We start from the raw sequence: 23,898 nt of genomic DNA, 5'->3' as shown, positions 1-23,898 counted from the left end.
TTGCCGCAGAGAACAGTGTCAATCCCCCTAACTATACTGTCCCCTGCTACCACTACATTCTTTTCTTCTCTCTCCACTTGAATGGCTTCCTGTACCATGGTGCTATAGTCAGGTTGCTCATCCACCCTGCAGCCCCCACTCTCATCCAAAACAAGCCGAGAGAATCTCAAACCTGTTGGACAATCACGAAGGCTGAGGCTCCTGCACTCCTGCCCTCTGGGTCCCCTTACTTGCCTTAGCTGCAGCCACACTATCCTGCCCCTGACCACTGACCGATTCAGAAGACCCTATCCTAAGGGGTGTGACCACCGCCTGGTACAAAGTGTCCAGGTAACTTGCCCCCTCCCTGATATGTCGCAGTGTCTGCAGCTCGGCCTCCAGTTCAATGACTCTGAGCCAAAGCTCTTCGAGCCACAAACACTTACTGCAGACGTGATTGCCTTGGATCACACTGGCATCCAGAGGCTCCCACATGCTGCAGCTGTGACACACCACCTGTCCTGCCATCCTTAATGTGTTTTAATTAACTACTTAATTATTTTATTCAATTATTTTCCTTTTTTTAAAAAAATATATTTTATTAAGCTTACCACTAGTTCTTTTACCGTTTTAAACGTTAGGATTAGAATAGACCTTAACCACTCACCAGATACTCACCAAACCGGTAGCTTCTTCTCCAACCAATCCCCTACCTACTTGCTTGTGATGTCACACTTGATTTTCTTGAATGAGCTCGTTCCACTCAATAGAGGATCCAATAGGATACAGGATAGCCTCTCCCGGCACTCTGCGCTCTTTTCAATGAATCCTGATTACTCAATGCAAGCAGTAAACCCACAGTCAAATCTAACCAGCCAATTGGCTGGAGTGACATGACAGTAGATTGAACTGATCAAAGATCCAAAACACCATCTGCTGCATGAAATACTGCAAATCGTGACTCTCGCTTCTCTATCCTGATTGGGAAGCAAAAATTGTATTCTGGTAAATACAACTTTAAAAGAAAAAAAGTCTTGCATTTATATAGCGCTTTTCACAACCACCGGACGTCTCAAAGTGCTTTACAGCCAATTAAGTACTTTTGAAGTGTGATCACTGGTATAATGTAGGAAGTGCAGCAGCCAAGCAAATTCCCACAAACAGTATTGCAATAATGACCAGATAATCTGTTTTTGTGAGAGATTGGAGTATATGAAGTTAGTATACTGACTATACACATTCTCGGACCTGCAGTTTTAATCAGGTTCAAACTGATGGTTAGTGTCCTTGGTTTTGCCTTCTGCAAGGGTCTTATTTCCTTGTAGGATCACAGCATAAGACAGGTACTAATAACTTGTAACCTCATTCAGAGACCAATTTTGCATAGGACCACAGGAATGGCCAGTGTAGGAAATGGAATTTGTAATCAGATACAGCAGGGGTGTCCTCAAGGTTCGAGTTGGGGCATTTTGTTGGAGTAGATAAGAATGGGCTGACCTATATATGATTGGCTCTGTTAATTTTTCCTGGGAGTGTCTGATGCCGAAACCATGTGCCTGAAATGAGAATATGTTCCTATCTCGGTACAGTAGAAATATCCCCAATATTAATTTTAAAACAACTTGCATGAGTTTTGTGTGAATGCTTTTAACCCTATGATAAACAAAAACTCTCATTCCCAGTAGGAGATCAGCCAAGCTTTAGAAATACAATTTTTTTTAAGTTTCCTTCTAACAGGCAATGAGCTGCAGCAGCCAAGAGAGGGCAGAGCACTGTGGTAAGGTCTTTTGGTGCGTCTAAGAAAAAAAATTCTCCTCGTCTCGGTCCTAAAAGGGAGACCCCTAATTTTAAAACAGTGCCCCCTAGTTCTGGACTCACCCACAAGAGGAAACATCCTTTCCACATCCACCTTGTCAAGATCGTTCAGGATCTTATATACTTCAATCACATCTCCCCTCACTCTTCTAAACTCCAGTGAAAATAAGCCCAGTCTGTCCAACCTTTCCTTACAAGACAACCTGATCAATGCAGGCATCAATCTAGTAAACCTCCTCTGAACTATCTCCAACACATTTACACCCTTCCTGGAAGAAGACCAAAACTACACACAATATTCGAGATGTGGTCTCACCAATGCCCTGTATAACTGAAGCATAACATCCTTACTTTTATTTTCAATTCCTCTCGTAATAAAGGCTAGCATTCCATTAGCATTCTTTATTACTTGCTGTACCTGCATACTAACTTTTTGTGACTCATGAACTAGAACACCTCGATGTCTCTGCACCCCGGAATTCTACAGTCGTTCTCTGTTTTTTTTATTCTTCCTCCCAAAGTGAACAACTTCACATTTTTCCACATTATACTCCATCTGCCAGATCTTTGCCCACTCACTCAACCTATCTATAATCTGCCTGCAACCTCCTTATGTACTCTTCACAACATACTTTCCTACCTATCTTTGTGTCATCTGCAAACTTAGCTACCATGCCATCGCTCCCCTCATCTAAGTTATTGATACAAATTGTAAAAAGTTGAGGCCCCAGCAGACACCTGCAGGACTCCACTCGGCACATCCTGCCAATCAGAAAGGGACCCATTTATGCATACTCTGTTTCCTGCCAGCCAATCTTCCAACCATGCTAATATGTTACCATAAGCTCCTACTTTGCGCAATAACCTTTTATGTGGCACCTTCTCAAAGGTCTTCTGGAAATCCAAGCACAGTACGTCAACGGGCTCCCCTTTATCCACAGTGCATGTTATTCCTTCAAAGAACTACAAAAAATTGGTTCAACATGATTTCCCTTTCACAAAACCATGTTGCTTATTCCCGATTACCTTGAGTTTTTCTAAGTGCCCAGCTATAACCTCCTTAATGATCGATTCGAACACCTTCCCCACGACAGATGTCAAGCTAACTGGCCTATGGTTACCAGTTTTCTGCCTCCCCACTCCCCCCCAACCTTCTTGAATAGAAGGGTTATATTTGCTACTTTCGAGTCTGATGGAACCTTTCCAGAATATAGTGAATTTTGAAAAATTAACACCAAAGCATCTACTACCTCATTAGCCACCTCTTTTAAGACCATAGGATGAAGCCCATCAGGACCCGGGACTTGTCAGCCCACAGCTCCATCAGTTTGGTCAGTACCGCTTCCTTGGCGATTGCAATTTCACCTAGTCCCTCTCTTCCTTCTACCTCCTGTTTTACAGCTATTTCTGGAATTTTTTTGTATCCTCTATAGTGAAGACAGAAGCAAAATATTTGTTCATTTCATCTGCCATTTCCTTATTATCTATTAACTCCCCATTCTCAATTCCTAGAGGACCAACACTCACTTTACTTACACTTTTCCTATTAAAATACATGGAGAAACTCTTGCTATCTGTTTTTACACTTCTAGCTAGTTTCCTCTCATACTCTAATTTCTTACTCTAATGGTTAACCTTTTTAGTCATTCTCTGCCATTCTGACCAATCACTCATCCTTGCGCAACTATATGCTTTTTCTTTAAGTTTGACACTTTCTTTAACTTCTTTAATCACAGACAGTGGGTCCTCCTCTCAGAATTTTTCCTTATAGTAGGAATATACTTATTCTGAAATATCCCCTTAAATGTCTGCCACTGCTTCTCTATCTCCTAGCCTAGTAACCTAGTTCACTTCAGTTAGCTCAGCTTTCATGCCCACATCATTGCCCTTATTTAAGTTTAAAATACTAGTCTTAGATCCACTATTCCCTCTTTCAAACTGGATGTAAAATTCAACCATATTGTGGTCACTGCTACCTAGAGGTGCCTTTACTCTGAGGTAATTAATCAATCCTGTCACATTACACAACACCAAGTCTAATATAACCTGCTCTCTGGTTGGTTCCAGAATGTGTTGCTCTAAGAAACTATGAACCTCTCATCCAGGCTACTATTGTCAATCTGATTTTTCCAGTTTATACTTAGATTAAAATCACCTATAATTATTGCCGTCCCTTTATCACAAGCACCCAATATTTCTTCTTGTATACTTCGTTCAACATTGTGGTTATTGTTAGGGGTTATTGTTAGGATCAATCCCACTTGTGACTTCTTTCCACAACTATTCCTCATCTCCATCCAAACTGATTCTCCATCCTGATCTCCTGAACCAAAGTCATCCTTCATTAACAGTGCTACCTCTCCACCTTGAACGAGCTTCCTATTCCTCGAATGTCATATACCCCTCAATATTCAGGAGCCAATTCATGTTAGCCTGTAGCTACATCACCGTAATTGCCATCAGACCATATTTATTTACTTCAATGTGTGCTATCAGTTCGTCTACTTTGTTATGAATGCTACATGCATTCAGATAGAGTGTTTAGTTTTTTCTTTTTGTTATCTTTGTAACATCTGGTCTTGACTGTTGGTGTGTTCTTAGGTTTTTTTCTCTCTGTCTCTTCCTGCCATTCTCTGACCTTCATTTCCCATATTACTATTCTGCTCGCCTGCCTTGACTCTACCCCTCGACTTGCTACATCTACCCAAGCTTGATCCCTCACCCCCCCTTGTTTAATTTAAATCCCTCTCTACTTCCCTAGTTAAACGATTTGCTAGAACATTGGTCCCAGCACGGTTCAGGTGCAGACCATCCTAACGGTACAGCCCCCACTTTCCCCGAACACTGGTGCCAGTGCCCCACGAACTAAAACCCACTTCTCCCACACCGGTCTTTGAGCCATTTATTCGTTCAACTAATCTTATGTGCCCTCTGCCAATTGGCACATGGCTCAGGTAATAATCCAGAGATTATTACGCTTGAGGTTCTGCTCTTCAATTTGGTGCCTAGCTTCTCATACTGTCTAAGCAGAATCTCTTTCCTAGTCCTACCTATGACGTTGGTAAATCACGACAACTGGATCCTCCCCATCCTACTTCAAGTTCCTGTCCAGCCCTGAGTAGATGTCCCGAATCCTGGCACCAGGTAGGCAACACAGCCTTCTGGACTCACACTTTTGGCTGCACAGAACAGTGTCAATCCCCCTCACTATACTATCCCCAAGTACCACTACATTCCTTTTTGCTCCCCCAATTTGAATGGCTTCCTGTACCACAGTGCCATGGCCAGTCTGCTCATCCACCTTGCAGACCTCGCTTTCATCTACACAGGTTGAGAATTGCAAAGTCTGAGGCTCCTCCACTACTGTCTGCTGTCCCATTACCTGCCTCACTCACGGTCACATCCTCCTGTCCCTCACTGCTGACCAGAACAGATGACCTTGTTACAAGAGGCATGACCATCCTCTGGAACAAAGTGTCCAGGTATTTCTCCCCCTCCCTTATGTCGCGCAGTGGTTGCAGTTTGGCTTCCAGATCAATAATCCTGATCCGGAATTCCTCTAGCTGCTTACACTTTCTGCAGACGTGTTTGTCCTGGACCGCCTTGCATCCAAAAGCTCCCACATATCATAGCTGCAACTTAACACCTGTCATGCCATTGTTACTTATGCTATTAGTTAATCTAAGTTAATTAAGTAATTAAAGTAAAATAATTCCTACAATAATTCCTTAGAATAATTCCTATGTATAGTAGAATTTACTGTGCTTACTAAATGCTAGTACCACGTACAACTAAGTTTATACTTTTCTTAAATACACAGATATGTGTTTTAAGTATTTAATTTAATTATTTTATCTTTTATTTATTTTATTTGAAAGTGTTAGTTCTTTTTATAGATCTACCTTAACTCCGAAGTCCTTAGCTAGCTACTAACACACTGTCCCTTACATGAAGCACTTACCTAGCAAGAGCCAGCAAAATAGAACAGTAGACTCAAAGAGGTGCAAGTGGAAAGAACTATTCAGCAAACACAAAGTTGGGTGTTAATCATAATCCTTGAAACTGGAAAGTAAAAATGTTTGAATGCCAAGTACTTGTGCAATCACTAATTATAAATATCACACCAAATTTCTGTTCGCTTTTTGTGTATTCCAAGCTTGATCATATTGGCAAGATTTCTTATTTCATACAATCATAAAGAAAGAACTCAACGATCCCTCTTTGTTAAGTCATACATGGACGTTATAAACTTTGTTAAATGTGTTTTTAATTAATGCAGGGTATATTAAGGCAGTCCTGTGACATTGATCACAAGTTGTGGGAGTCAGTTGCCAGCGTTCGCCAGAGCTGGCGGGCAGCCATAAAGACAGGGCTAAAATGTGGCGAGTCGAAGAGACTTAGTAGTTGGCAGGAAAAAAGACAGAGGCGCAAGGGGAGAGCCAACTGTGCAACAGCCCCGACAAACAAATTTCTCTCCACCTGTGGAAGAGCCTGTCACTCTAGAATTAGCCTTTATAGCCACTCCAGGCGCTGCTTCACAAACCACTGACCACCTCCAGGCGCGTATCCATTGTCTCTCGAGATAAGGAGGCCCAAAAGAGATTAAGGCAGTGGTTAACTGAGTCAGAGTACTGCCCGTTCGCCCCTGGGAACTACATTTCAATATAGCAGAAATTGGAGGGATGAAAAAGTAATTCCTATTACAAACACTGGAACTTAATATATCTGGCCTACAGTAATAAGACTTGTTTTCTTCCTTTCATCACCAATAAATAGTTTTTGTTTTGTTTACCAGAGTCAATCCTTGCTTGGTTCCTGGCTGCACACTCTTCAATACGAAGTTTTGGAATACCATCGGCTACCGCTTTGGCCATACCACCCATTTCTTCAATCTCATTAACAAGCTAAAATTAAACACAATTATATTGTCAGTCTAGATGCCTGTAAACAATATTTTCATTTAATTGTAGTGTTGCACTGGATTCGATTGTGGGGATCAACCAGAAAAATGTGGTAATTTATTTAGGTTTTTAAAGAATAGATGAAAAGAAAACGAGTCCAAGATAAAAGGCGCTGGACTAGAAATTAGCCATCTTTGGTGGCATGAAATGCGACCTAGCCCCAGCTGACTGGAAAACAAAAGGCAGGTCAAAAAGTGGATAAACAAGGAAATATTTAAATCAGAGATGAATAAGGAACAGAAAAATATATTCCAACGAGGAAGCCAGTGTTAAATGAATAAAGAAATGAAGCACTTAAAAAAAAAAATAACTAGGGACATAATATAGAAATATATAAGAGGCATTGACCATAAATTTTCAAAAACATTTTGGAAGTGGGAATTGTGTCAAAGGACTGGAAAGTGGCAAACGCTGTATTCACTTTTCAAGACTGTAATATCTGGAAATTACTGGCCAATAAATCTATACTTGTAGATAAACTTCTAGTCATAATATTGGATGAAATTAGTGAATGCTTTGAAAAGGTTAATCAGGGACACATTCAGCATACATTTGTAAAATGCAAACTGTGATTGATTAATATGGGGTCATGTTCTACACATACACTGATGATACCCAGCTCTCTCAAACACCTCTGTTGACCCCTCCAATGCCTCTGTGTTGTTAACTGACATTCAACAAGAACAACTTGCATTTGTATAGTGCCTTTAACATAGTAAAACCTCCCAGGATACTTCACAGGAGAGTCTGACACCGAGCCACAGAAGGAGATATTGGGATCAGTGTCCAAAAGCATGGTCAGAGGTAGGCTTCAAGGACAGGCATAAAAGGAGGAGGGGAGATGTAGATAGGCAGAGAGGTTTAGGGTGGTAATTCCAGACTTTAGGGCCTAGGCAATTGAAGGCATAGCCAACAATTATGAAGCAAAATAATCTAGGGATGCACAAGAAGCCAGAATTGGAAGAATGCCAAGATCTTAAGAGGGTTGTAGAGCTGGAGGAGATTACACAGATAGGGTGGGGGTATGAAGAGATTTGGAAACAATTACAAGAATTTTAGAATCAAGGTGTTGCTGGGCCAGGAATCAATATCAGTCAGCAAGTTTGATAAGCTCAAGTTTATGGTAAGTACAAGGTGGGAGGCCAGCCACTGTACTGTCTAGAAGTAACAAAAGCATGGATGAGGACTTCAGCAGATGAACTGAGGCAAAGGTGGAAACAGGTAACATTAGAGGTAGAAGATCTTTATTTATTTATTTAGAGATTCAGCACTGAAACAGGCATTTCGGCCCACCGAATCTGTGCCGACCATCAACCACCCATTCATACTAATCCCATATTCCTACCACATCTCCACCTGTCCTTATATTCACCTACCACCTCCCTATACTAGGGACAATTTACAATGGCCAATTTACCCATCAACCTGCAAGTGTTTTGGCTGTGGGAAGAAACCGGAGCACCCGGCGAAAACCCACGCGGTCACAGGGAGAACTTGCAAATTCCACACAGGCAGTACCCAGAACCGAACCCGGGTCGCTGAAGCTGTGAGGCTGCTGTGCTAACCACTGTGCCGCACCATCTTGGTGATGGTGAGGATATTGGACCAGCTCTGGGTCAAATAAGATGTCAAGGTTAGAATGGTCTGGTTTTGCATCAGACAGTAGTATGGGAGACAGATGGCTTGGGAATGAAGGTTGTAGCAGGTTTTCAGTCTTCCCAATTTTTAATTGGAGGGAATTGCTGCTCATGTAATACTCGATGTTGGACAAGCAACGTGACAAATCAGAGGCAGTGGAGGAGTCAAGAGAGGTGGTGGCGAGGTAAAACTGGGTGTTGTCAGTGTACATCAAGTCTCAGATGAGTTTTAACTTCCTCCAGATAAACATTGGGAAAATCAAAGCCATCGCATCTTGTTCTGGCTGAACTTCGAACACCATAGCCTCTCTATTACAAAGACTGGCTACTTTCACAACACCTTTTCTTTGCCCCTAACTCAGCCCATCTACCGCTGAGATGCTCATTTATACCTTTGTCACCTTAATTACTCCACAGCTCTCATGGACAGCCTCACAAATTCCATCCTTCATAAACTTCACATAACAAACCTCTGCTGCCTGTATCCTATTCGGTTCAAAGTCATTCCTGCCCATCACACCTGTCCTCACCGATTTGTATCAGTGTCTAGTTCCCCCAACACCTCAAATTTAAAATTCCCAGCTGTGTTTAAACCACTCCATGGCCTTACTGCTACCTATCTTATTTCTATAGCCCCCTCCTGCCCTATGATCCCCTCCTCCTGCAGAACTCTATTCCTGACCCGTCATCTTTCCCTTCCCCCATATCTCCATGCTCTTTTTCTGCACCATTTATGGCTGTGCTGTAAGCTGCTAAAGACCTATGCTCTGGAACTGCTCCCTGAAACTATTTGCCTCTCCCCCTCATCTTTCTCCCTGAGGGCCCTCCTTAAAACCCAAAGCAGAAGCAGCTTATGATCAACCCTCATAATCTTTCCTTCTTGAACTTGGCAACCATTTTCCTTATGCTTCTGATGTGCCTTGGGATTTTTTCTGTTAAAAAGGTGTTATATAAATGCAAGCTGTGTTCTTGATGCGAGGAAAAAGGCATGGAATTGAAGTAGTTAGCTTCATAGAAGCATCAATGTTTACAGCAAAAAAGCAGGATATTCAGTGCATCATGTCTATCCAAGCAATTTGTTAAAACATCCAAAACTAATTGCATGGCCCCAAACCAACTGAAGAGTTAGCACTGGCAGACTCAATGGTCCCCTTCTATGCTGTAATTTCTATGGAAATATTCCAAGCTCCTAGGCTTCCCAGCAACATGAGCCACTCTTATGAAGAAAATGGTTGGATTCAATTATACTCAGAGTCATTATGGGCAGCTTTATTGTTAAGTATTTTACATATAGAAATGTTATTTGATAAAACCCGCATGCAGCATGAAAAGTAAACTGAGCAAATTACTCATAAACTTGTGAACCAATGGGTGAAGGTCACTGTAGCCACAAATATTCAAGAAACCAATACAATGGGGACCTTTAAACAATTACACAATAGTGGATATTTGGGTAGCCTAGGCAAGTGAAGACAATATTGAAATAGATGCCCTTTCCCTTATTTTGAGTCTTCAATCAACAGAATGAATGGTGGAAAGGGCAAAAGGATTCAGGGACTGGAAAAATTGGAATCACCCGTTGAAATAGATACTTATTTCTGAAATACAGAGACTGTGATTTATGCAAGAGGGACAGCAATAATGGGGTTGTACACTGTTTTTCAGTGTACTGTACCTTGAACGGAATGTACAAATATAGACCATTAAGCTATTGGGAGGGGAAGTTTGAACCAGAGGGATATAGCACATGGATGCAACTGATATAATAAACAGGTTCAAGGAGTTCATAGGCTTATTATGTCGCCTTTAGAGCAGTGTAAGGTGCCAGCCGTGGCTCAGTGGCAGCACACTTGCCTCTGAGTTAGAGGTTGTGGGTTCAAGTCACACTCCAAAGACTTGAGCACAAAATCTAGGCTGACACTCCAGTGCTGAGGGAGTGATGCACTGTCAAAGACATTGTCTTTTAGTTGAGATGTTAAATTTGCCTTCTCTCTCAGGTGGATACAAAAGACCTGATCAGGAAGTCAGACATAGCGAGCAAGAGTAAGTTTAGTGCTGACTAGTTTCAGAGATATTTCTAGTCAGAAAGTATATTTAGCCTGCTAATAAGGATAATAAGGACAGCATGATGTAATTTATTATTTTCTGCTCAAAAAACATTGTGATACAGATCAAAATTAATTGTAAATGCTCTATTTGTTCACAAAAACCAGTTGGTCCTCTCTTACTATTAAGTGTAACAATCTGCATTCTGGAAGATAGGAGACATATACATGATGGGGGAGGGGGAAGTATGTGATCACAGTAGATCTAGTTTGTATAGCAAGCGGTTTCATGGTTACTGCCCCGAGACTGCATGACTAGATATTGGGCAGTAAAGAAGGGATGTTCAGAAGGGATGAGAGGCTTGTAAACAAAGAGAAACCAGAGACATGAACCAGACAGAATATTTTGTGAGGATCAGAAATTTTGTAATGCAAAGGATAAGGGGAAAAGGTTGGAGAATTGTGATTAAAAAGAACTGCTATGCCTAAGAAAATGTCTTGTTCCAAATGGCTTAGTCTTGTTTCTAAATTTATTAGATGTAGGTCCCAGCTGCAGAATACGGCAAAGGTCACAGGAAGAACAAAAAAAGCCATATATTTAAAACTAAAACACGTTAAAAGCCATACTTTTAAAAAAGCTAAACAATCCCTAAAAGTAACAAAATTCAAAAATTGGCTTATAGACACAAGTTAGCTGAAGATTTCCAACTGTATAACTGTGACTTATGGAAGTTTCCTTTAAGACACGTTCTTTCAATGGTCTATTTCTCTATCTTATAAAGCAACATCTATCTTTTCAGCATCCTGCTATATTAATTTTCATAGATATGCTCCATGTCATTTACTATTACCAATACAATGTTTGTTGGCATACGGTGCATAGATGTACTGACCTCTAAAGCAGCATCATACACATCATTAGTCAGAGACTCCATCATAAATGAACCCGCCCAAGGATCTGCCACTTTTGAGATGCCAGATTCCTCCTGGATGATGATCTGAGTATTTCTGGCAATCCGGGAGCTTTGTAATGTAGGTAGACTTAATGCCTCATCAAAAGAATTAGTATGCAATGACTGAGTTCCTCCAAACACAGCTGCCATTGCCTCAATCACTGTGCGAACAATGTTGTTATGTGGATCCTGAAATTGAAATATTACAATGGCACATGAACAAAACATTTAAAAAATTGTGATTATTTTACTTAATATTTCACTTAATAACAGGCTCCAGAAGCTGGCTGAGCGTGTCTACCCTGAGGCACAGCATGGCTATTGAGCAGAGATTCACCATTGACATGCTGTTCTCCCTTCGCTAGCTACAGGAGAAATGCCGCGAACAACAGGTGCCCCCCTACTTTGCTTTCATAGATCTCACCAAAGCCTTTGACCTCGTCGTCATTCAGACTACTAGCAAAGATCGGCTGTCCACCAAAGCTACTAAGTATCATCACCTCATTCCACGACAATATGAAAGGCACAATTCAGCATAGCAGTGTCTCATCAGACCCCTTTTCTATCCTGAGTGGCGTGAAATAAGACTGTGTTGTCGCACCTACACAGTTTGGTATCTTCTTCTCCCTGCTGCTCTCACATGCGTTCCAGTCTTCAGAAGAAGGAATTTTCTTCCACACAAGATCAGATGGCAGGTTGTTCAACCTTTCCCGTCTTACAGCGAAGACCTAAGTACGGAAGGTCCTCATCAGGGAACTCCTCTTTGCTGACGATGCTGCATTAACATCCCACACTGAAGAGTGTCTGCAGAGACTCATCGACAGGATTGCGGGTGCCTGCAATGAATTTGGCCTAACCATCAGCCTCATGAAAACGAACATCATGGGACAGGACGTCAGAAATGCTCCACCCATCAATATTGGCGACCACGGTCTGGAAGTGGTTCAAGAGTTCACCCACCTAGGCTCAACTATCACCAGTAACCTGTCTCTCGATGCAGAAATCAACAAGCGCATGGGAAAGGTGTCCGCTGTTATGTCCAGACTGGCCAAGAGAGTGTGGGAAAATGATGCACAGATACGGAACACAAAAGTCCGAGTGTATCAAGCCTGTGTCCTCAGTACCTTGCTCTATGGCAGCGAGGCCTGGACAACGTATGTCAGCCAAGAGCGACGTCTCAATTCATTCCATCTTCGCTGCCTCTGGAGAATCCTTGGCATCAGGTGGCAGGACCGTATCTCCAACACAGAAGTTCTCAAGGCGGCCAACAGTCCCAGCATATACACTCTACCGAGCCAGCGGCCCTTGAGATGGCTTGGCCATATGAGCCGCATGGAAGATGGCAGGATCCCCAAGGACACCTTGTACAGCGAGCTCGTTACTGGTATCAGACCCACCGGCCGTCCATCTCTCCGCTTTAAAGACGTCTGCAAATGTGACATGAAGTCCTGTGACATTGACCACAAGTCGTGGGAGTCAGTTGCCAGTGATTGCCAGAGCTGGCGGACAGCCATAATGGCAGGGCTAAAGTGTGGCGAGTCGAAGCGACTTAGCTGTTGGCAGGAGAAAAGACAGAAGCGCAAGGAGAGAGCTAACTGTGTAACAGCCCCGACAACCAATTTTATCTGCAGCACCTGTGGAAGAGTCTGTCACTCTAGAATTGGCCTTTATAGCCACTCCAGGCGCTGCTTCACAAACCACTGACCACCTCCAGGCGCTTACCCATTGTCTCTCGAGACAAGGAGGCCAAAGAAGATGATGATGATTTTCAAAGTGCAAAAGAATAATTCACAAACTATTTTAGACAAACAAACTGGACAAAAGAACTAAGAGATAATTTGGTTCTAGCTTGAGAATATTCATAGTGTCCCTAAAAATAAGGAGAATGTAAAAACTTGGGTGTGATTCTACTTGAACAATGAATTTAAAAGGGTGTCCGAGCAATGGGAAATGAGGGCCCTTACATCATACCCTCTCTTTCCTATTATGCACATGACTGAGAATAATCACTTCCAATCCCATCTCAGATGAAGCTGATGCCAACTTTTATACCTTCCAGTTGGAGGCAATGAATTTGATCGAAATCCCTGTATAGCAGACAATGTACTTAAAAATAGCGTACAGCAACTCCCTCTGACCATCATAATGCTCCAACTCATTTTTAAAGTAATATTTCCCTTATGAGAATTTAGCACCAAATATTCCAGCACCTGCCAAAATTGATTGATCTGAAGATTCTTAAGATAGAAAGGGAGGAGGATAATTGATTAGCTAATCAAACTTGGACAGGATAAAACCCCTGGCCCAGATGGAACGTATCCAAGCATATTAGGGAAGCTAGGAAAGAGTCATCAAAGGCACTATGACAGATAGTTAACAAATCATTAGAAAAAGGAATGCCAGAGGATTGGCAGGTAGCTAATAGAATTCCAACATTTAAAAAGGGACACAGAACAAGTCCAGGGAACGATAGACCAGCTAGATTAACATCGGTGGTACAAAAGATAATGCACTCTTTATTCAAAGATGGAACAGAAAAACATCTAGAAATGGAGAAAATAATAAAGAGGAGTAAGCACAGATTTCAAAAGGGAAAGTCATGCTTGATCAACCTTGTTGAATTCTTTGAAGAAACAGAGAGATTAGATAAGGATAATTCAGTAGATGTAATATATATGTACTTTCAAAAGGCCTTCAATAAAGGTACCTCATAGCATATTCATGACGAAGATCAGAACACATAATCAGGCATAGGTAGCAGAATGGATGGAAAGCTGGTTACAAAAGAGGAAACAGAGAATAAAGTAAAAGGCAGCTACTCAGACTGACAAAAAGATGGGAAGTGGTGTTCCACTGGGATCGTGCTAGGATCACCGTTGTTCACAATTTACATTAAGAATTTGGACTCGGAAATCGGAAGGACAATCTCTAAATTTGCAGAAGACACCAAATTGTGACGTGCAGTTATGACTGAGGAGGACTGCGACAAAATGCAGGAGGACATTAATAAACTTACAGAATTGGCGTGTAATTGGCAAATGAACTTCAATATAGAGAAGGGTGAGTTTGTGAATTTTTTTTTTAGGAAGAATGAAGAAGCCACATACTCCTTGGATAATAAGGAGTCTAAATGGGGTACAGGAGCAAAGGGATATAGTGGTATAGATAGGCAAATCACTAAAAGTAGTGACACAAGTTAATAATGCCATATGTAAAAAAAACAAGTACTGGGGTTCAACTCTCGAGGGATAGAATTGAAAAGCAGGAAAGTCATGTCAAACTTGCATAATTCCTTAGCTAGACCACACTTGGAGTACTGTGAACAGGTCTGGTCTCCATATTATTAAAAGAATATAGAGAAATTGCAGAAGGTGCAAAAAGACTCACAAGCGTGATGCCAGAACTGAGAGGTTATAGCTGTCAGGAAAGACTGAACAGGCTGGGGATTCTTTTCTCTAGAAAGGAGAAGACTGAGGGTTTGATAGGGTAGATGTAGAGAAGATGTTTCCATTTGTGGATGAGACAAGAACTAGGCGCCATAAATATAAGATAATCACTAATAAATACAACAGAGAATTCGGGATAGACTTCTCTACCCAAAGAGTGCTAAGAATGTGGAACGTGCTACCGTAAGGAGTAGCTGAAGCAAATAGCATAAATGCATTTAAGGGGAAGATAGATAAGCATATGACGGAGAAAGGAATAGAAAAGTATGCTGAAAGGGCTGGATAAAGAGTGGGAGGAGACTCGTGTGGAGCACAAATAGACTAGTTGAGCCAAATGGCCTGTTTCTGTGCTGTAGACTCAATGTAACTCAATTTAGGTTCTGGAAAAGCTGATGTTTTCTCTCTGGCTATGCAAAGTAATACAAAATATGCCTTTACTAGTGCTCCTTAATGTAGTATTCTGAGGATTACTTGCGATCTACTCCAACATAAGATTTTGGCTATTCAAGTCTATAGTCCTGCACATTGTTTATTGTCAAGCACTCATTTCCTCAACTATTCCTTTAACAGTTTTAGCTAAGAGTACATCTGAACTACATCAATGTAAAAGTTGCACTACAGATACAAATTAGAGAGACACTCCTAAATAAATTTGTCCCCAGACAGAGCAGCAAATAGTATAGGGTAGAAGCGTTTACAAAGCCAGGAAACCACAAAATTTTAAGGTAGAAAAAAGCCATTTGATTTCCTGCTTCCCCTCCATTTTAAATAGATGATGTCAACCCTATCTTTCCAATAGCTCGCCCAGCCACATATGGAATCTATTTGTACAGTTTATTTCAACAGCATTTCCTCGTTCACACTCATTGCCCTTTAAGTGACACATTCCCCGTTTACTACCAATATTACTTAGGGATCATGTTCCTTAGTTCTTAAACCTTTTAGCACAGTAAAGTTTCTATCAAAGGTATCAATTCCCTTCATAATTATGAAAGTTTCGAATAGCTTACCTTCCTGTTTCCTCTTTAACAACTTTCATCATTACTCACAACAAATTTCAAAAATGTTCTCATATCTCAAAACTGTAGCTTCTGGAATTGGAATTTTTTGAATAAATAGGCTCACACTTACAGTTGCATTAGGGTTATCTGCAATAGACTGGCTTCAATATAAAGACCAAATAATAACTACATGCAAGTTCATAGGATTGTTTTTTTTTTTGCAGTTTTAACTTTTCTACATTACAAACAAAATGACCAGCTTAAGCATGTGTATGGATAAAAGAAAAAAAATCTCCACTGGGAGGGAGAGAAATAAGGCCGTTTATACTTTCTCTGTTCGAAGCAATTATTAAAAGTCTAGTCTCAACATATTGGCCCCGAGTCTGCAGTCAGCAGCGAAGTAACAGCACTCATTGCTGATCTCAAAGAAAGATGCCCACAAAGACCTAGTGGTCTCTTGGGCGTGGAGTTCACCTTTCCCGATGTTACCATGATTCTGGCATCAGCTCAAGGGAATCGCTAACATCCAGCAACAGTGATGTCATCATGCAGGGGAAGCACATTGAAGAATTCTCATAGATAGCAAAGTGGGAAGTAAAAAACTCTGATTATCCTTCACTTTTTAATCATTTTACAGACAATGAAATAAAGAGTGGGACATACATATGGGATTAAGTTAGAAGCTGAAATATCATAAGCTGTAAAAATGGCAAACATCTATGGAATTTTATCATATTGGAGAAATTTGACATTCTACAAATATAAATTTAGTTTTTCAGGGTCAGAGAAGTTGTTCAGTTGTAATTATCAACTTAGTACGCCATTAAAATTTCTGTTACACCTCATTCAACAAGGCATAACTTTTCCAAGGGTTTTTACTCTGAGACTCAGAGTAAAGGTGAAAGTTCACATCAATTCAAGCGATTTCAAGAGATGTCCACCTGTGGGCATTTCAAAAGCACACCCGGTGGCCAGGAAAGGGAATCACTGACTGTAACTTCTGGATTTCACATTTAACTGCACATGTGCAAATATCAGAAATTGCTTTCAGTTTCATAGTTGTAATGGTGAAACTGTTTGTGTTTGCTGTCATCATTACAACCATAAAATCTGGGCCACCGTTTTGGTACCTGCAATACCAGATTTCTATTAGGCATACTAACCTGCTCAGTGAGGGACCAACCAGAGGTCTGGCAATGAGCTCGCAGCAGCAAAGATTTTGAATTTTTAGCATTAAATTTTTCTTTTATTAAATGAGCCCAGAGTCGTCTACCTGCTCTCAGCTTTGCTATTTCCAAGTAAAAGTTCATACCGATTCCCCAAAAGAAAGAAAGTCTGTAATATAAAGGTGACAAAATTAATCTCTGAAATAATTCTCCACCTTCAAATTTCCCACTAAAATTACAATTACTTCCCAATACTACCAATTATTTTTTCTGTTGTATATCGAATGGTCTAGTTAATTGTCTCATACTGATTCGATTATCAGTATAATTTTCTGAGCTGGGGAGAAACAAAATTAGCTACTAAATAATGGTATGCTTATTCAAAGTTAAAAATACTTTTTCAAGTAAGGAATCGTAAATTGCCACAATTTACATATTTGTAGCATGGTGATTTTTCATGAAGATTCAATTAGAAATAGACTTGCTAATGTGAAATCTCTAGTGACCAGCTTTCCTCTGAATAAACATGTTGATTCACCTATGCTTTTATTACACTGTATTTCATACAGTACCACTAATAATTGAGCAGTATTAGTTGGAAATGCAGTTCCTGTTTACACTTCTATACAACACTGGTTAGTAAATCTCCAGTTAAAATGGAGTCCTGTTTTTCATTTTCTGTTAATAAATTTGGTATTGCTCTGGTCAGCCGTAGCTCAGCGGTAGCACTCTTGTCTTAGTTAGAAGATTGTCTATTCAATTCCCACTCCAGATACGGGAGCACAAAATCCAGGCTGACATGCCAGTACAGCATTGAGGGAGTGTTGAAGTGCTGTCTTTCAGATGAGAGGTTAAACTAAGGTCTTGTCAGGCCCTATCTGCAGGACGTAAAAGATCCAATGGCACTATTTGAAGAGGAGCAGGGGAGATTTCCTGGTGTCCTGGCCAATATTTATTCCTCAACCAACATCGCTAAAACAGGTATCTGGTCATTATCTCATTGCTTTTTCTGTGTGCAAGTTGGCTGCCACATTTCCTACATTACAACAGTGACTTAAACTAAAAAATGCTTCATTGCCTTTAATGCACTTTGTGACGTCCTAAGGCCATGAAAAACGCTACATAAATTCAAGTTCTTTCTTTCTTCATTGGTAGATAATAGAAAGATAATTTCTTATACAAAACTTTATTTTAAAATGTACAAAAATGATGCAAGACCATATCTCATTTACATTACCGTGGGCAGAAGCTGAGGGCACCATAACACTCTTTGGGAGCTAGTGCAATGAAAATGTCATCACAAGCGACAATTGAACAGCATTATTAGAGAATTGGAGGCATGGCCCAGATATTTTCTATGATGCAAAAGAGGGGGGTAAAGAACATCTTCAGAAATTCAATACAAGAAAGAATTCGATTGGATCCAAGAGGCCAAAGGGCTCTGCATTTTAATTGACCGTGATAATGTGCTAGACCCAACAGAAAGCACATTGAAGATTCTATCCTAGAGACTAGATCAAAATATACAAGATGGAGCAGTTTCACCTCCACTACTATTTGTTTCAACTACATGGCTTGAAATATTTTAATCTGAATGCCATTTTTACAATGGCAAAGATATACTATATACATTGCATCAATTATGAAGTAGTGCTAACGTCATGCTGACACAAAATGTTCAGTACAAATGCTGCCAAACTGGCACTATTCAGAATATTTCTGCATGAAGTTTAAAACCATGTGAAGTACTTACACTGCAAAGCGAAAACAAAAAATCAAATTAAAAGGTTAGAAACAAAGACTTGCAGGTTGATTGGTAAATTGGCCATTATAAATTGCCCCTAGTATAGGTAGGTGGTAGGGAAATATAGGGACAGGTGGGGATGTGGTAGGAATATGGAATTAGTGTAGGATTAGTATAAATGGGTGGTTGATGGTTGGCACAGACTCGGTGGGCCAAAGGGCCTGTTTCAGTGCTGTATCTCTAAATAAAAATAAAAAAAATAAAAAACTTGGATAGTTTGCTGGACCATTGTTTAGTATTCCAGAACCAATGGCAATTGCTATATTAACATGCATTCAATTACACCTATGCAGTGTTAAATCAGAAAGTGTTTTTTTTTCTTTCATGGGATGTGGGCATCGCAGGCCAGGCCAGCATTTATTGCCCATCCCTAATTGCCCTTGAACTGAGTGGCTTGCTAGGCCATTTCAAGGGCATGTAAGAGTCAACCAGATTGCTGTGGATCTGGAGTCACATGTAGGCCAGACCAGGTAAGGACAGCAGATTTCCTTCCATAAAGGACATTAGTGAACCAGATGGTTTTTGTTTTTACAACAATCGACAATGGTTTCATGGTCATCATTAGACTAGCTTTAAATTCCAGATTTATTAATTGAATTCAAATTCCACCTTCTGCTGTGGTGGGATTTGAACCCATGTCCCCAGAGCAATACCCTGGGTCTCTGGGTTACTAGTCCAGTGATAATACCACTAGGCCACCGCCTCTCCAGTAAATATACATCCTAGAATATTTAATATTTGTAAACAAGGGAGACTTTGACAGTGCACACAAATCTTTACCTTTTGTGTTAAAACAATCTTTGTCAATAATTGTGCTCCATGCACTTCCCAATGGTTGACATCTTTCTTCCATACATTATATAGTTAACATTTCCCCATTAAAATATTTCTGAAATCAAAAGGTAACTAAAATATCTTAATAAATACTATGCTGCATCAAGTAAATGCATGATTTAAAGATGGTCTGATAAGATCAAGGAAACAAGTGACTTTTAAATAGACAAGCTGCTTTTGTTTTACTATAAATACAACAATATGTTGCTAAATATTACCGTGGTGCAAAGTCATCAATGTTAAGTCCAACTTGGATACCAGTCCTGCAGTATTCTAAACCATTCGCTATTGTATAAGCTAATTCCAAAACAGCACCAGCACCAGCTTCTTGGAGGTGGTACCCACTGATAGAAATGGAGTTAAATTGAGGCATATGCTATGGAGGAAGAAAACAGATTTTTAAAATAAAACCATTTAGAACAGTGCTGCTTCTATAAAGATACATTAAAGAACAAGAAAAAAAAACTGTTTCTTTATTGACCAATACGGAAATTGAACCTGAAGCTAAAATAAAGAGAATTCTTTGGTTATTCCATTTTGTAGCAGAGAATTATATTTAAGTCTACCTTGATTATGCACGAGATTCTTTCCTTCACTACTTAAGCACTTTTTTCTTCTGTATTGTTCATGATCAAGCAGGCAGCTAGGCTTCGAGCTTTTAAGATTAGATTAGATTAGATTAGAGATACAGCACTGAAACAGGCCCTTCGGCCCACCGAGTCTGTGCCGACCATCAACCACCCATTTATACTAATCCTACACTAATCCCATATTCCTACCAAACATCCCCACCTGTCCCTATATTTCCCTACCACCTACCTATACTAGTGACAATTTATAATGGCCAATTTACCTATCAACCTGCAAGTCTTTTGGCTTGTGGGAGGAAACCGGAGCACCCGGAGAAAACCCACGCAGACACAGGGAGAACTTGCAAACTCCACACAGGCAGTACCCGGAATCGAACCCGGGTCCCTGGAGCTGTGAGGCTGCGGTGCTAACCACTGCGCCACTGGTAAGTCTTGTTCTTACTTATTTTCTTTGCTGAGAAGTAGTGCTTCCCAGCACAGAATATTCAGTTAAAATAGAGAACAAACTGCATAAGGAATATCAGAATTGTACTAATAATACATCACACCATCAGGACATAACTTTTTTTAAAATTAAGAATTAACTTGTTTGTGATTAACTTCTACACCAGTTGCAGTTTTGCAACTGAATACCTTTTTCTGCTATTCAGGGTATTACTCAGCAAGCCTATATATTTCAGTCACTAAAGCATTAGCACAACTTTCAACAAATGAAAAAGCTGGTTCACAAAATAATTCTCTCTAACTTGTGCTTATTATGTATCTGGTGAAGCATGTTCTACTGAAAACATTAATCTATCCTTTTCCAGCAGACCTATATTTTCTGTTTTAATTTTTTTTTTTAAATGTTTAATCCAACTGCTCAGAAAATTCTCCCCTGTAAAAATCCATGACATGTTTAAGAGCATGAAACATACTGGAAACCAATACAGTTATATAAAGTTCATGTTGGACCTCATTTAGTTCAGTTCTGCGCACTGCATCTCAGGAAAAATATATGTTTGCCTTAGAGGGAGTGCAGCACAGATTCACTAGAATGATAGGCAGGGCTGAAAGGTTCAAATTATGAGGACAAGTTGAATAGACTAGGCTTGTATTCCCTTGAGCATAGATGATTAAGGGGTGAATTAATTGATATGTTTAAGATGATGAAAGGAGCTGATATGGTAAACTATTTTCTCTGGTGTGGGAGTCCTTAACAAGGGGGCATAACCTTAAAAATAGAGCTAGGCCTTTCAGCGATGACATCAGGAAGCACTTCACACAAAGGGTGGTGGAAATCTGAACTCCCCCACAGCCCCCCGAATTACTGGTGAGGCTCAATCAATTCAAAACAGAGATTGATAGATTTTTGTTAGGCAAGAGTATTCAGGGTTGCAGAACCAAGGCAGATAAACAGAGGTGATACACATCAGCCATGATCTAAGTGAATGGCGGAACAGTTTGAGGGGCCAAATAGCCTACTCCTGGTCCTATAACCAGTGTGGCTCAAGGGCTTGCCTTATGAATAAACTTTTAGAAATAATTAACCACATTCCTATGCAGCAACAATTGAACATTTTTGTTATATCAAACAAAAACATACTAACTTGAGCAGTATACTGGAATATATCAGCTATAATCTTCATGGAAGGTTCAGGTTGGAAAATGAAAGTGTTCCTGACCATGAATTCTTTCAGTATGTCATTCTGAATGGTGCCTGTTAACTTCTCTTCAGGAACACCTTGCTCTTGCCCTGTCACAATGAACATAGCCAGGATTGGCAGCACCGCACCATTCATAGTCATGGAAACAGACATCTTGTCCAATGGAATTCCATCAAACAATAACTTCATATCTTCAACACTGTCGATTGCAACCCCTGCCATTCCAACATCTCCACGAACACGAGGGTTGTCTGAATCATATCCCCTGTGAGTGGCAAGATCAAAAGCCACAGAAAGTCCCTGTTGGCCAGCTTTAGAAGAAGAAGTGAATTAGGATCATCAGTCAGGATTGTCTACATTAAGATACACATTGAAACATACATATAAATACAACTGATAACATAATAGGCCAGATCTTGTTGGAGCATGGCACCTTGTGGCGTGCAAAGTGACCAAGGTTGGGGACTAAATATTCCAGGATACTTGACTTTTAGAAGAGGTAGGCAAAATGGAAAGAGAGGAGGGGTAGCCCTGATATTAAAGGATAGGGTAAAGACAGTAAACAAAAAGGATCTTAGCTCAGAAAATAAAGTAGAATCAGTTTGGTGGAGCTAAGAAACAGCAGGTGGCAGAAAACATTGGTGAGAGTTGTTTATAGGCCCTCTAAAAGTAGCGTGGTGTAGGGCAGAGGATAAATCAGGAAAATAAAGGAGCATGTAATACAGGAATCATGAGGAACATGAATCTTTATAAAGGCAGGGCAAACCAAATTTACAATAATAGTTTGGAGGATGAGCACATGGAATTTTTTTTTTATTCCTTCAGGGGATGTGGGCGTTGCTGGCCAGGCCAGCATTTACTGCCCATCCCTAATTGCCCTGGAGAAGGTGGTGGTGAGCTGCTTTCTTGAACCGCTGCAGTCCATGTGGGGTTGGTACATCCACAGTGCTGTTCGGAAGGGAGTTCCAGCATCTTGGCCCAGAGACAGTGAAGGAATGGCGATTATAGTTCCAAGTCAGGATTGGTGCATGGCTTGGAGGGGAACTTGCAGGTGGTGGTGCTCCATGCAAATGGTGCCCTTGTCCTTCTAGGTGGTAGAGGTCACGGGTTTGGAAGGTGCTGTCGAAGGAGCCTTGGTGAGTTGCTGCAGTGCATCTTATAGAAGGTACACACTGCTGCAACTCTGCGTCTGTGGCAGAGGGAGTGAATGTTGGAGGTGATGGATGAGGTGCCAATCAAGCAGGCAGTTTTGTCCTGGATAGTGTTGAACTTCTTGAGTGTTGTTGGAGCTGCACCCGTCCAAGCAAGTGGAGAGTATTCCATATTACTCCTGACGTGTGCATCATAGATGGTGGACAGGCATTGGGGGACCGAAATAAAATTAAAACCCGACCCAACAACAGCCAACCCGAACGCGACCCGGGCCAGAGTCCTTTAATTTTTTTAAATGCCCGTCCCGAACCGAATCCAACATATGTCATCAGATTTGGTCGGGTAGCCAGGCTTTACTGCAGAGTGTGAAGTCCACACTGCACGTTTCCCGCCTTCACGGCCTGAATGTTCATTTGAAGATTACTTCCTGGAACAAAGCAGTACTGTTCACGTCCAGCCCGACCTGACCAGAGTCCAAATGCTGGCCCCGGAAGAAAGACCCAACCCAATCTGAACCTGACCCTTGCTATAAGGCCAGAAAAATAAAAGCAAGTACTGGGGTTCATTTCTGGAGGGATAGAACTGAAAAGCAGAGAGGTTATGTTAAGCTTGTATAGAACCTTGGTTAGACCACACTTGAGTACAATGAACAGCTCTGGTCTCCGTATTATAACGAGGGCACAGAAGGCATTGGAGAAGGCGCAAAAAAGCATTTACTGGAATGATAGCAGAACTGAGAGGATACACCGAGCTTTTTTTTAAATATTCATTCAGGTATGTGGGCAGCGCTGGCGAAGCCAGCATTTATTGCCCATCCCTAATGGCCCTTGAGAAGGTGGTGGTGAGCTGCCTTCTTGATCCACTGCAGT

The 23,898-nt window shown here is 40.8% G+C and overlaps 1 protein-coding gene across 1 annotated transcript in view; it reads right to left on the bottom strand.

The window, feature by feature from the left end:
- Positions 1-23,898, bottom strand: part of mmut (methylmalonyl CoA mutase) — a 78,539-nt gene that overhangs the window by 44,626 nt on the left and 10,015 nt on the right. The window contains exons 2-6 of the mRNA XM_068024395.1: positions 21,821-22,188; positions 19,860-20,017; positions 17,001-17,172; positions 11,331-11,579; positions 6,587-6,698 (exon numbers count right to left, since the gene is read on the bottom strand). Coding sequence (XP_067880496.1) covers positions 6,587-6,698; positions 11,331-11,579; positions 17,001-17,172; positions 19,860-20,017; positions 21,821-22,188 — 1,059 coding nt within the window. The remainder of the gene's footprint in view (positions 1-6,586; positions 6,699-11,330; positions 11,580-17,000; positions 17,173-19,859; positions 20,018-21,820; positions 22,189-23,898) is intronic.

The sequence above is a fragment of the Heterodontus francisci genome, chromosome 3, assembly GCF_036365525.1.
Source record: "Heterodontus francisci isolate sHetFra1 chromosome 3, sHetFra1.hap1, whole genome shotgun sequence".
NCBI lineage: Eukaryota > Metazoa > Chordata > Chondrichthyes > Heterodontiformes > Heterodontidae > Heterodontus > Heterodontus francisci.
Note: the sequence above shows the minus strand (reverse complement) of the source record. Positions and strands in the feature narration are given on the sequence as shown.